At 41.6% G+C, this 15,286-nt stretch overlaps 1 protein-coding gene across 1 annotated transcript in view; it reads right to left on the bottom strand.

Moving 5' to 3' along the window:
• Positions 1–14,695, bottom strand: part of larp1 (La ribonucleoprotein 1, translational regulator) — a 46,616-nt gene extending 31,921 nt beyond the window's left edge. Inside the window, exons 1-6 of the mRNA XM_056243083.1 lie at positions 14,186–14,695; positions 8,055–8,116; positions 5,169–5,234; positions 4,237–4,384; positions 3,128–3,259; positions 1,970–2,116 (exon numbers count right to left, since the gene is read on the bottom strand). Coding sequence (XP_056099058.1) covers positions 1,970–2,116; positions 3,128–3,259; positions 4,237–4,384; positions 5,169–5,234; positions 8,055–8,116; positions 14,186–14,453 — 823 coding nt within the window. The 5' untranslated portion in view covers positions 14,454–14,695. The remainder of the gene's footprint in view (positions 1–1,969; positions 2,117–3,127; positions 3,260–4,236; positions 4,385–5,168; positions 5,235–8,054; positions 8,117–14,185) is intronic.
• Positions 14,696–15,286: the final 591 nt, after the last annotated feature.

Below are 15,286 nucleotides of genomic sequence, written 5' to 3'. Positions count from 1 at the left end.
GTCCCTGAGCAAGACACTTAACCCCTAGTTGCTCCAGAGGCATGCGACCTCTGACATATATAGCAATTGTAAGTCGCTTTGGATAAAAGCGTCAGCTAAATGAATAAATGTAAATGTAATGTAAATGTTAACCTGTCGTACGAGACGCCAAAACAACATTAGGAACCTTTAAAATAGCACTGTAACAACATTTCTAATTTTTTCACATTTATTTTCCCATTTACTTGTTTCTATTTTAGTAAATATATGTAGTAAGATTAATATAAATTTAATTTCAGCAATTGATTGCAGGTTATTTTCTTTTTAAATGAAATAATGTAATATAATATAATATGTCTCCCTGCTCTCAAAGATATCAGCATCGCCAATAAAAAAAAACCCATACTGGTCGACCCCTAAAATCATGATTATGGTTGGAAATCGAAAATAGATTCCAATTCTGGAATTGAATATTTTGTTATAAGATTAAAATTTCGATTCCTCTTATTGATTCCTTTGTGAGCATTTCAATATGACTATAAACCAGTCAAGCGAGAGACTCCTGCCGTCTCTATAATAACACTAATCACACAACAGAAGACAGAAAAGTCACTCGTTCTTGACTGAATAACATTTGTAACTATATTGGTAATGTATATTTTATTTATAAACTGCAGTGTTATTTTACATTTGATCAGTTTCTGAACCTGAAAATCTTAAAACTGTTTATTTCAATCGTATCTTTGTTCAGTTGTGTCTATTTGTTGCAATTGCTCATTTTTTATTTGTTCTTTTCTTAATCACCGAGTGTTTACTTGTCTTTAATAATGCTTGATTAGTTCAGCTAGTTGTTGTTCTATGGTGTTTTAAACCTCAGGCAAACGCTGCTTGTGTAAAGCCCCGTTCACACCGCCAGCGACATGCAGCGACAAAGCGACACGATCCCATTCATTTCAATGGAGCGCTGGCGACACGAGCGACAGTGACCGTTGGCGACAGAATGTGGGCGTGTCAAGCGACAAAAGTTGAGAAATTTCAACTTTATGCAAATGAGAAGCGATTTTCGCGAGCGACAACCAATAGGAAAGAAGACTTTCAGTGGAGCTCACGTCACCGTCTCGAGTGCAGGCAAGACAGAGGAGTTCGAGGGAGATTTCACTGTTTTATATGATTTGACTGTAACCACATACATGGATATAATAAAATGACGAATGGAAAAGAAACTGTCGACAGTCTCAGTGAGTTTAATTCATATACATTTTTAGGTCGAGTGTTGTAATTTTATGATGCAAGTTTAGCACTGCAGCAGATCATTTTACAGTTTCCCTGCATTATGTTGACTATTAGGGACAAGAAAATTGATTATTTGTCAAATTCGAATGACGTTTTAGTAATTTATGACAGAATGAGTGAGTTTAATTTGTTGATTGATCGATTGTTAATCTAGTAAATGATTTAATCCACTGAACACTGCTGTGGTAATATAAAAACACTCTCCCAACAGCATACTGTTTCTTTTGAGCCTAATTCCTAGTCAAATTAAAATGATATAGTTGTATATGTCACTTCTGATGGTATTTTGTGTAGATATATGGCCAGACGTGCAGTCTACCAATAACATTAGAGCGACAGCACTACGAACGCCCACAAGCGACTTCACAGTACAGAGACAAGCGACATGTAGCGACAAAATCGCTGGCGGTGTGAACGGGGCTTAAGTGTTCTTCAGCTGATGATTTCTGCTCATGATATTTAGCTACAATTAAATATTTTGCAAGAAGACTAAATCTGAATGATATCCAAGGTTTTTTACCTTATTGGAATTGAAAGTATGAATGTATAAGCAGAATCATTACAGCTCAAAGGACCCCGCCCTCCTCATGCTCACGGCTGTCCTGCGAGTGCTGTACTCTTCTGAGCGCGTGACTGAGCCTGGACTCACTGTTTGCTCAATCAATGGCAGACGAAGGTCACTAGTGGAGTTCATTACCTCGGCCTCTTCCTCGTCCTCTTCCTCGGCCCCGACCCCGGCCTCGGCCCCGGGCCCCGGCTCTGTACGGCGCTCCCTCGCTCTTCACACTCGACACCTCGTCATGGTCATCCCTCAACTCCTGATCGTACTTCCCACTGTGCCAATCTGCACACACACACACACACACACACATCAAAAGAGCTGTTGGTGAGCCTGCCACCAGTGACGTCAGAGGTTCAGGTCTGGGAGCAGGTAGTTCGATTATGTAGTGATCATCCCTATGTCCTATTCTTTGAAGACTGTTTCTCTTTCAAATGCCCCAGTTAGGGTACAGTACAGTATCTCCAAAGCTGGAAGTACAGTAGACACTAGTGTGCATATAGATAGTGGGCATGCATATCATACAAGATAAAATAAGTTTGTAGACAAACCAAGTTGGCTTGAAAAAGCCTAGCCAGAAAGTTTTAAATAGTTTTAAAAGCTTGAAGGTTTTCTGTTTAAGTTTAGTAGTTTGAAGTTTTTAGTCTACTTTTTTAGTAGTTAAAAGCCAGATAGAGAGGGATATTAGAAATATTAGATAGATAGATAGATAGATAGATAGATAGATAGATAAAATGAGTCTAATAGGCTACTCTGACTGGTTGCTAAGTGGTTGCTAGGGTGTTGCTATGCGGTTCCTAAGGTAGTCAGGCTGGTTGCTATGCAGTTGCAAAACTATCATTCAATGTGAAATTAAAGCTGCAATGAAAAGGAAGTGGCATTAGATCTCTTCCACATTGTGACGTAGATCTGAATGTAACAGATCAGCAGAAAATAATAAATGTAGGGAAGGGTTTGGATGTTGAGATGTGGGCGTGGCTCCCAAAAGTGTATGCAGATGAGCGCCGGCTTGCAGGGGCGGAGCTTGAACCGGACTGCACGATTGGACTTTAATGTAAGCAGACAGGATCAAACAAGTGTGAAACATGATTGAATTGCAAATATATTTTTCAATCTTCATGTGTTGTTTGTCTTGTATTATATGCAGTAATACGCACACGTTTCCGCTAATGGAGATGATCAGACAGATGAAGGTGTGTTTGATCACGTGTAATGGTGTCGCACTGCATCAGATGGCCAGGGTGTAGAGCAGTGCATGAAGGGAAACGCCGCACTGAAGCAGAAGCGAGCGAATACCTCTCAGGTCGTTCCTGCCGCCCGGAGGGATCCGGTGATCAAACTGGCGCGTGTTGTTCCTGGAGGCCGAGCGCTCGCGCGGACCCTCAGACTTCACCTCGATCATCAGAGGAACCCACTTGTGCTTATTTCCTGCAACATCACCACCACCATTAGCTTTTACACACATTCGTTTCATAACACATCTTAAAGGAGTAGTTCACTTCAAAAATAAAATCTCCTGATAATCTACTCTCCCTCACGTCATCCAAGATGTTCATGTCTTTCTTTCTTCGGTGGAAAAGAAATGAAGGTTTTTGAGGAACACACTCCAGGGTTTCTCCATATAGTGACTTCAATGGGGTCCAACGGGTCGAAGGTCCAGATGTGAGTTTCAGTGCAGCTTCAAAGTCTCGACACGATCCAGCCGAGGAATAAGAGTCTGATCTAGACAAACCAGCCGACATTTATAACAAAATACACACTTATATACTTTTATCCACTAATGCTGGTCTTGCTCAAGCTGTGATGCGACACACATTACGCAATCAGGGTGAAAGGTCAAGCGTGTTCCTCATTCTCATTTTCTCCAACTTCAAAAAAAAAAAAAAAAAAAAAAAAAAAAAAAAAAAAAAAAAAATTACCCGACATCTTTGTTTTAGCTTTTACTTAAGTAAAAATGTTTTACTCGTTCGCTTTGTAAACGTCACGCGTGACCTTTCACCCTGATCACGTAATGTGTGTCGCATCACAGCTAGAGCAAGACCAGCATTAGTGGATAAAAGTATATAAGTGTGTATTTTGTTATAAATGTCGGCTGGTTTGTCTAGATCAGACTCTTATTCCTCGGCTGGATCGTGTCGAGACTTTGAAGCTGCACTGAAACTCACATCTGGACCTTCGACCCGTTGGACCCCATTGAAGTCACTATATGGAGAAACCCTGGAGTGTGTTCCTCAAAAACCTTCATTTCTTTTCCACTGAAGAAAGACATGAACATCTTGGATGACGTGTGTGTGAGTAAATTATCAGGAAATGTTAATTCTGTGAACTAATGCTTTAAAACCGATACGAGACACAACATGAGCGTTCACTTCTTCACTCTCCAGTAAAGGATCTGCGTTAAACACCTCTCTTTTTGTGTCCGTTTTTCTGCGACTCCTCGTCCGTGTTTTTCTCTTCTCCAGAGTCGTCAGACTTGGCTTTGAGGTTTTCTTTGCTCTCTTCATTTTCCCTCTTTCCCTTGGACTCTCGCTTCACCGCTGACTTCTTCACAACCTGACATGTTCATCAAGAGACAAACACAATCATATTGTGGTATTTTCACTAACTTGTCAAAAGGAAACCGATTTATAAGCCGATTGTAATGATGAATCTAACTCTTCACCCTAAAGACAATATTTTGCACATGTTGTAAAACAAGCGCTAACTTCAGGGTTTGTACAGATACTGTAAAATCAAAGGACTTTAAGCACTATTTTTTTTGTGTTTTTTTCCAAGGACTACAATCAGAGATCTAATTTATCAAACAATATCTTTCTTGATTATCTTTTAAATTCTAAAAAAAGGTAAATAGATAAAAATGAACTATAAAAAAAGGTACAAATAAAGTGCAGCAGATGCAATGACTGTGGAAACTTCAAATGATACTATGACACAGATATCGCTTTCCTGATTCACACATGAATATATGATAGGCCTGAAGAATGAAAGCTGTATCATATACTTGGATATTTATGAGCAATATCACACTCATAGCCTCTATATCAGACGGACTGCAGCTTTAATTCTGTGTGCAAAGATGGTTTTATCAATACAATTTAAAATAAATTTCACATATATTGTCTTTCAATAACTCCAGCACCTTTAAGCAGTTCTTCATAAATATGGCTGTGTCAAGGGGTTTCCAGGACTTACATTTCCAAAAGTCAAATTCAATCCCCTTGCACGAGCCCTGTCAGTGGCGTGTCAGTTCAGAGACGCTCGTCAGGACTGATCTCTGATCAGCTATAGATGGAGAAACACATCGCTTGGGTTCCAGTCAGATGTGTAGCGCTCTTACCTGGACTTCTTTCGTTGCAATCTCTCCAGGCGTCGGCCAGTTGTTCGTGTCTCCGAAATCCCCCACCTTTAAAAACATATGAGCGTTAAGCCTGTTTGACAGCAGCTCACACACACACACACACAAGGGCTGGGCGATATGGCCAAAATATATATATTTTTGTTAAATGGCGGTACCTTTTTTGTTAAATCTCAGTACGTTTTATGTTTTTCTATTTGGATAAAGAAAATCTGTATTTATTTTTTCAAAAAAAAAAAAGTTCACATATTCTGCCCAATGATATCCTACAAACAATGTTGATATTGAAAGATATGGAAACAAATACAGTGAATGTAATGTTGGCTATGCAATATATTATGTGCAAAAAGGTGGTTAAAAATCACAATACATTCTAACATTACAGATGGAGAATACACCTGTGAACTGCAAGTTAAGCACTGAGGAAAGCTCCACATCTCAAACGCATGCAACAGCGCCAGTATATCTATTTTGAAGCGCTTAATATAAGCTTGTGTCATCTAAACGACTGGACTTGTGTCATGTTTAGGACTAGGGTTGGGTACCGAAACTCGGTGCCAATAGGGAACCGGTTCCGACGTAAACGGTAGTAACCAGACCGAATAAGAACGACAATTTCGGTGCCTGATTTCGGTGCCTGACTTAATTAGGCGCACACACACACACACACACACACACACACAGTCTCTTCTGTCTCGCATGCGCGCTCTTTCTCGCAAGGTTTGGCTGCATTTCACGTGTAAAATTACGCGTCAGAACGCCCTCTGGGTGTGCCGATAGTCTGAATCCCATATAGAATCAAGCCAATGCATTGGCTGATGGCGCGGGCGCCGCCTCGACGCACTTACGTCAGCATATTATGTTAGCGCGCGCGCGCCATCTGCTCCTCAGATTTCTTTGCCGAAAAAGGAAGCTGGTCGGCAGCGCGAGGAGCTTGGCAGCGTCTCGTCCCCTATTGAGAGATATGTTACACCAGTAACCAGAGATGTTCTCTTTCATAGGTTCACTCAACGCTGCGTAGCTAAGAAGCAGTGGATTTGTAGGCTGCTGTATCACGTGCCGTTTGAACTGACGCGCTACAGCGATCTGTCACATTTCAAAGAGCCAAAACGTTATTTATTGTGTGAATCTCGTAAAAATATTGACAGAATCTGACAGCTGTGGATATATGAAATGCACAACGACACACCTAAAGTCGCTCACGCACATACACAGAGAGTTTCCAGGCACATGCTCATATGAGACGCGAGCACACACACAATCTCCACGCACATGCTCATATGAGACGCGAGCACACACACACTCCACGCACATGCTCATATGAGACGCGAGCACACACAATCTCCACGCACATGCTCATATGAGACGCGCGTGCGCACACACACACTCCACGCACATGCTCATATGAGACGCGAGCACACACAATCTCCACGCACATGCTCATATGAGACGCGCGTGCGCACACACACACTCCACGCACATGCTCATGAGACGCGCGTGCGCACACACACACTCCACGCACATGCTCATATGAGACGCGAGCGCACACACACACACACACACACACACACAAACTTACGCAAATACTCGATGAGAAACGTCACCCGAATCCGCAGCCAAAAACAAATCATCCACCCGTCCTAATAATGTTCTCGCACCCGATGGTCAAATTACAAGTATTCTGTGTTGTTACGCGTGATTATAAATGGATGATCGTCTTCAACAGCGGACTCTCGGCGACGGTTGATGCGCACATCTCTAGGTTAACATTATACACTGATGAATGACCGCTGCTTTTAAATGAACATTTCTTTACAACAAAATTGATTTGACAGAATTTTTTTTTTTAATGGCATAAACAGACTTTAGTCCCATGAAACTTAAACTGGAATGTCACTATTTCTGTCACTGTGACTTCCCGAACAGGCGAACACACACACACACACGCGCGCATGCACACATCACTTTTGAAGTAAAATTGAAAATTGAGGATGCAGTGCATCATAATGCATCAAATTGAACTGAATCGATGACATGATAATCGTAATGAACCGAAGTGTGAAACCAGTGTAGGTTCACACCCCCAATACCCTTATCACACCCCTGTACTTCTTCCCTCAGCCAATGAGAATCGATAAGCAATATTGATAATGGAATCGGAATCGTTAAAGTCTTATCAATTCCCATCCCTAATGACAACTGAGGATACTTGCCGAGACGGTGTTTAGACGGGTATTGAGTGTGCATGTGTCCGTTTGAGGGCAAAAACACAAACAATAGGAATCAATCCGGTGTTCGAGCGCTGTCTGAACGCGCGAGTCACGATTTAGCCTCTTCTTACGCGATTAATGTTGTTTTAATGTGTAAATTGGCCAGACAAAACACGTCCAAATGATAAACTTTCACTCTACCCGCGAATCACGTGTGTCGAGCTGTGGGGTAAGCTGATCCACAGACCACGATCACCTGCCCCCCGGTCGCTAGACACAGGCCTTCAGGCCAAGGATGACAGCAATATAGCTGTTAAAATCACTCTCAATGTAAGAGAACAGCAGATTCCACACCACAACTAACGCCACATATCGCTGGAATCACTTGCAGAAGTATTTTTTCCCAGCTGATGAACGATAAACACATTGACAGCCAATCAGAATCCTTCCAACTTTTAAGAGCTTAGCATTTAAAGCGTCAGGCGGTAAACCGATAGCGTGCGCCGGTGTGGATGCTGGTACAGTCGCCGCTCTCGGCCTGAGCGGACCTTCAGTCTTTACAAGGCATTGTCTTCAATAAATGTAATGCTGCAAACCAGTAAACCAGTGTGTGTGAACCAGTCCTGCTCCAGAAGAGCACTCAGAGAACGCCACTCACCTTTCCTCCGCGCCTCGCTCGCGTGTTCCCGGCCTTCACCACCTTCGTGGGACCAGAATGCTCTAGAGGAGCAAAACAAGAGCATGACAATTAAAAACAGGTCAAATAAACCAAATTTGAAGTATTTATGTAAACCTTATTATTCTAAAACAAACGACACTAGTAGAATTTCAGACAAGCAGATTCAGATCGTTTTAGTGCCATGTCAGCATTCAAAGCTATTTATTTTCATGGCAAATATCATGTAAATACAATAAAAAACAAAAAAAGATTTTTAAGTTAAAGGTACAATATGTAAGAATTTTGTAATAAAATATCCAAAAATCACTTGCACAGTGTGATATATATCCTGCAGTGGTGTACTTACAATATCCCAAAAGTCTCCAAAGATTTTTTATTTCAGAGAAATTCCAATTTTAAATAAGTGGCCGTCCCGGAAAAAAATGTCGCCTGTCAAATGACGCAATATCCGCTATCCTCGGTTTCCGCTCGTACTGCCATAGCCATGACGTAACCATGGCGACAGACGCGGACAACTGCGCAGTGCGTAACGTTTAGCGGCACGCAGTTCTTGTTTCTTTCAAACATAGACCATGGCAAGCAGACTTTGGGACAAACAAGGAGAACTAAAATGAGGATCAATATCAGCGTGGCGTTTGTGAGATGCCGAGAGCTAGCGTCCGCGGCTAACTTGGACTCGACAGAGCTTCACGAGTCACGACAGCTTTATTAGACAGGTGAGCAAATGTACATAAAACAAATCAATGTTATATAACGTTAGCTCAAAATGATGAAATGTTAGAATATGGTCAGTATATTATTCTAATGTTGATCTAGCTTACTGCTAGTTTCGTATAGCAAACGAACTAACACGTAGTATAACATTATAACTTTCAACACACATTTAAATGCCGTTTAGTGTGATAGTGTAACGTTAGACCGAGTGAAGCAGCGCTGCGTTACCTCAAGTTTAATTCGTCTAATAAACTGACCCGTGTGAGTAATCCAGCACTCGCGGTAGGTCCCATCATTCTGCTCATCACTGCGTCATCAACCTACGCCTGTGTTATTGTTGGAAACTGCGCCCTCTTGTGGTGAAAAAACCCTACATATTGTGCCTTTAACATATGATAAAAAATCCAAAACCTTTTCAGGCGTAATCTTGCTAAAGTCTTTAAGCGAGGTACCATCATAAAGAGCACTCTGCTAGCTTCACACATGCTCCAGGACGGGTGAGGAGAGCAACACACACCTAGGTTTAGAAGTACGCCGGGTGCAAACACACACACCTGTGCTCGGCTCACAGACGCTCCTGTGATGCAAACGCCACATTAAAAACACCAATCGGCGAAATGTTTTAGTGAACAGTGTTTAGAACGCATGTGATCCGGGTCACACTTTCAGCAGATGATTTTCTCAGAATATATTCTCTGATGAAAACGTACAATAACATATTTCATCCAAATGATGCCAGCTTTCTGTCGAGTCACACAGGAGTGTGTAGAGCAGACACAGGACCGGCACTGCGGTCAAACCACTGCACTACAGCATCTGGAGTTAAGAATTAATGTGCCAAGCAAAGCGGTTTGAACTTTTTGAACATTTCCAGCACATTTTAACAATATCGTAATAACCATGATCTATAAACACATCTATCGTTACAACCACAGTCTAAAATGCAAAGTAATGTTTTCCATAAAGAACTGTATTCTCTGATTCGGTTTACATTAAGAGATTTAAGTATTGTATAACATTTTTTAAGTATTGTATAACATTTTTAAAAAGTAGCCTAGCTCTCTATGAAACAAGGTTAGAGACCTGAAACAAGCTTCAATATATAACTTTATGAAGTTCTGTCTAGGATTATGACATTCAGAGACATTCAAAAACAAATACTAGTATAATATTTGACCAAGAATGTTCATTTGGGTCATAAGCTGTTTGTGTGAGCAGGATTACTTGCTTTGTGTGATTTGAGTCTGTTCCAGCTGTAAGAGTGTCAGCAGACACACACACACACACACACACACACACACACACACACACACACACACACACACACACACACACACACACACACACACACACACACACACACACACACACACACACACACACACACACACACACACACACACACACACACACACGTGTGCTCTGAACTCAGTCCTCTCAGAGAACGGCCTATTGCTACAGTTTCCCATTCATTACCTAAAGTCTGGAAGTCCATCAGTTTCATAATGTACACGTCACTGAACACCACAAGGTCTTCAGCTGTGAGTTTAGCACAATATGCATTCTGATGTCCTGAAGTGTGCGTGACCCCTGCTGGCGTCATGTTCGAGCACCCACAGTTTCCAGCTAAGAATACTTTCCCGAGAGTAGGGTTGGGAATCGAAAATTTATTACAATTCTGTAATCGAATACTTGTTATAAAAAAAAATTTTCGATTCCTCTGAGCATTTTAACTGACTTTAACCCATTAAAGCACAAGACGACTGGTGCGCTGTTCTCTGTGCTCGTGTGTGTTCTTAAAGGGACAGCGCTCATATTCCCCCGTCTCTATAATAACACTAATCACACAACAGAACACTCACTCGCTCTTCACTGAATAACTTTTGTAACTAAATCTGTAATGTATATTATATTTATAATGTGCAGTGATATTTTACATTTTATTACAGTTTCTGTACCTGAACAGCTGAACACAGTTTATTTCAATCATATCTTGTGTTCAGATGTGTCTGTTGCAATTGCTATTTTTTTTTAGCAATGTTTACTTGTCTTTAATAATGATTGAAATGTATATTAGTTCAGCTAGTTGTTTTTCTACAGGCAAACGTTCCCTGTGTTCATGATATTCAGATATCTAAGTTTTTTATTTTTTTATACCTTATTGGAATCGAAATGAGGAATTGATACGAATAGGAATCGTTAAGATTCAAGCGATCTCCAACCCTAGCAAACACACACCCGCGCGCGCGGAAAGATCCAATCTCTGCTTTAATTTAACATTCTGATGCCGTTTACGGTCTTCGTCAGGGAATATTTTCTAGCGGAAGAATGGCATTCAGTAATTTAGCTTAAAGTCCCTGTAAAGGCAATTTCAAAAAAAAATTCTAAACACTTTATAAATGTTAGAAATGTATTGCTAAAACATATTACAAAGACTGTGAACTGTGAAGCACTGAATTGTGGAGTTAGACCGTTAAACAGTTTTTCACCATTGCTATTTTACGGATTTTATGGGCGGGGCTAAAACAGGGCTCGATGACGCACTGGAGCCCTTGAGCTCCTGGACACGCCCCTACTTGATGACGCACTGGAGCCCCTGAGGCTGGCCGCTCCTAACAATATTATAGAGCAGATTCACATCAGTGTGCCGCTCAATCGCGAGTTACTGTCAGTACTATTAGTAACACAGCCTACAGATTGCTAGCTACTAGCTATGCCTTCGTCACGGAAATGCGTACTACCTGGATGCGATCACCGGATCACGTACAAAACAGATCGGTGTCCTTGTTTAAATTTCCGAAAAACGATTACATCAAGAAGAAGTGGATTAATTTTGTGAAGAGCCAACCTTGATGGAGAGCTGAGGATCACCGCCAAAACCCGCCTCTGTAAGTGATCATTTTACACGGGATAGTTTTATAAACTTTCGTCGGAGATAACTGTCTGGGATTCACTGATAATCCGCTGTTACTGGTGAATGGGGCCGAACAGACTCCCGCCTCAGCCTTCATCCTCCCGTCGCGCCGACAACTGGTGCCATCATCGGCAGTGCGTGCCCACCGTGCGAGCATCTATTCCGGCTGTAGAGTTAGTTGAGTGTGGCGAGTCGACGGCAGCTTTCCCGCGAGTGGGCGTGGTTTCAGCGCAGCCAGCGGACACGCCCCCAGCGTTTGAGAGCAGAGATTACTGCTCATTTTTTCAAGATTTTGATAGCTTATTTTATGTACTTGCTGACTTTTTTTATCATTCAAATTTGGCTGGGTGACTAATAACACATTTTTCTGTGGTGTGACAAACTCAAAACACATACTTAATTTTGACTTTACAGGGACTTTAAAAAAGTTGCATATTAATATATATTTAGCTTTTAATGAATTGTGTGGGGACCGATATATAAAAGCAAAAAGCCCCTATATAAAAATACATATATATATATATATATATATATTAGGGGTGTAACAATATCGCAATACAAAAATGCAACAATATGCATCATAGATAGTTCACCCAAAATAAAAATTACTATGTGAGGAAAAAATTCAAGTTTTCAGAGTTTTAGTGTCAGTACTACATTAAACCACTATATATAATGCATAATAATGCAACGGGGGAATATTAGTGTAAAAGGTGGGCTACATTATTTTAAATATATCTAGTCAGTGACAGAGATCAAGCATATTCGTCTGAAATAATTCAGTATTTTCATCTTCAGAATCGTGAATATTGTTATTCTGGTGTCTCTATTGTCCTGTGCTTTGGGTTTCAGCACCAAGTCCAAGTCTATTCTTCTTTACACACACAATGTAACACCAAATTTAGCGTTTTAATCAACAGGACATTTTTTGTTAACCTTTTACCATATGTCGTGCAGTATCGCAGTAATATCGTATCGTGATATGTATCGAATCGTGAGTTCGTGACATGAGGGGATCGCTACACCCCTAATATATATATATATATATATATATATATATATATATATATATATATATTCATTCAATTCATGCATATCAACTCAATTGACTGAATTCTCCCCACAATCGCTCAGCATGTGAAGCACTGGCTCTCAGTGGATTGATCTTCTCTAAACGGAAAACAGTAGTAATCAGCTGTCATGACGTCACTCAACGCATTCTCAGTCTAAAGCAACATTGATCAGTCGGCCTTCCTTCGCTAATTACCCATCCGCATTACCTCGGGAAGCCCACACACACACACACACACACAGCGATCCGGAGCAGTGACTCGCTTCTGTCCGCACGTGATCACATGGCACAAACCACGTTGCCCTCATCCAGGGGAACTCTGGGATTGATAGCAGCTCCACGAGCCCTTCGTTACAGCATTTCTGCAGATGAAATGAAGCAGTGCGACGATGCCATGCGTGCGATCCCATCCATGCGTCAATCGAGCATATGAATATTAATAAAAGAGGAGTGATCGGAAGCTAACTGCTAACGGCTAACAGCAGGACTGGCGCGCGCACGTGCATTAAACACCACGAGAGAGACGCACTGTCACGAGCGCCGTTCAAAAAACACACCATTTCACCAGATATGCGCTTAAAGACGCTTTCACGCGAATCCGAGCGAGTTCGTGACAAACACGTGGATCTCACACGTGTCGTGCCATAACATAAAGCGGATAATCACACGTTCAGCGATTGTAATATAACACTGTAAACAAAGGCATCTCATCTAGCCTGACAACATCACGTAACACGATAAATAATCGTGATTTTATTTGCAGCTGATGTAACGTTACAGTAAAGCGGCACCAGCCCCGGCCTGTCAGACGAGCTCGATCCCCATAGGCCGCTAATGCTAATGCTAACCCGATAGCCATTTGTTCAGAAAAGCGATGAAGGCGAACAACATCAAGACATTTTGCTGTCTCATCTGCGACTATAATTTACATAAATATGGTTTGTTCGGCATCATATCAATGCACTCATGTACGAGTTGATTGTATGAGTCCTGCAAGAGATTCGAGGCCTAGCAGTGCCTACACAATCTGCTGTCATGTGTGTGAGAAACGCGATAAACATCATTTGACATCCCAGCGGACAAAAACACCTTCCCATCCACTAATGAACACGTTATTTCTGAGTGTTTTGGGGGAACGTTCTATTGTGGGAATGTTACATTTTCACGTTCTGAAACAAGTGGCAACATTAAAAAAAAACCGTTAGATAAAAGTCCAACTGAAACGTTATTAACGGACACATGAGGTTGTATAAAAATGCTAACGTTTCGAGCCAGACCGTTCTGTTAACGTTATTACTCAACATGTTCCCTCATAGATGTGCCTCATGATGATGAACTCGCTCGTTGCCAACGGTTTGTTGTGTTAAACCACACACACACACACACACACACACACACACTGGTACAGACCGTGCAGCGCTTGTCCGTTGACGCCGCTCATCTTCTTCGTCCACGGGTTCACCTTGGGCGGCGGAGCCTCGGTGAACTCCGTCTTACACGCGTCGTCTTCGCTCTCCTGCTCCAGGTTCTCCTTCGCCTGGCTGTTGCTCTCGTCCTTCGCCCGTTTCAGGCTCTGCTCCTTCCCCACAAACCCTCCGTCTCCGCCGGCCTGGTGCTCGAGCTCCTCCGGCTTGAGCAGCGAGTTGTTCGGCAGGAGAGTCTCCACCTCAGTGGCCATTTCTCCTCTAACAAACACCCCTCAAATCCACCGCAATGATCAGCGAACGATGTGTGTGCTTCCAGCGGGAGCCTCTCGCACTCTCCACTCCACCCCTAGACCAAACAGGCTTCAGTCTAAGACGCAGAGTGGCTAATCTCAATTAAAACATGTAAAAGAACCCCTGGAACCTTTAAAACGACGGACTAGTCTTCCCTACTTACGGCAATGTGAAAGAACCACGCGTTGTACGTGAGCGCGCACGTACGCACGCGTAGCGGGGCGTGGCAACGCTAGGCCGCGACACCACGTGACTGTCCTGCATTTAAAAGGAGAGAATTAAATGAAATTGAAATTTAAAGCTTTTTTTTTTTATTTGTCATATTTAAGAATAAAATAATAAAAACTCGTTCCTCTTATGTTTCATTATTTTTTTTGTTCTTTCAGAAAACATTTTTACACAATAAGACGACAGTTATCTGATCTGACCTGAAAGTATTTGTGCATTGTTCATGTTATTTGGTGCTGTGTCCATCCATCTTGGCAATCACGTTCCTTTAGGTTAAAAAAAGCCTAATAATGCTGATAATACCCCCTAATTATGATCACCACGATTTTATTCAACCCTACCCATGAAATCACAATTAACCGTTCTTTTTTATGTTCTATATGAATATGTGTAGTATGCAAGGGCGTAGATTTGGTTTGAACATTGGGGGGGGGGGGGATTTGATTTATAATATAGTTAAAAAAAATTGTTCTGCATATTTTTCATGTGATCATGGGTATAAATATTGGGGGGGTTATCTAGTGTTTTATGAATAGACATACTAATCTTTTTATATTCATAATGT

The sequence above is a fragment of the Rhinichthys klamathensis genome, unplaced genomic scaffold (assembly GCF_029890125.1).
Source record: "Rhinichthys klamathensis goyatoka isolate OS25496 unplaced genomic scaffold, OSU_Roscu_1.1 h1tg000776l_1, whole genome shotgun sequence".
NCBI lineage: Eukaryota > Metazoa > Chordata > Actinopteri > Cypriniformes > Leuciscidae > Rhinichthys > Rhinichthys klamathensis.
Note: the sequence above shows the minus strand (reverse complement) of the source record. Positions and strands in the feature narration are given on the sequence as shown.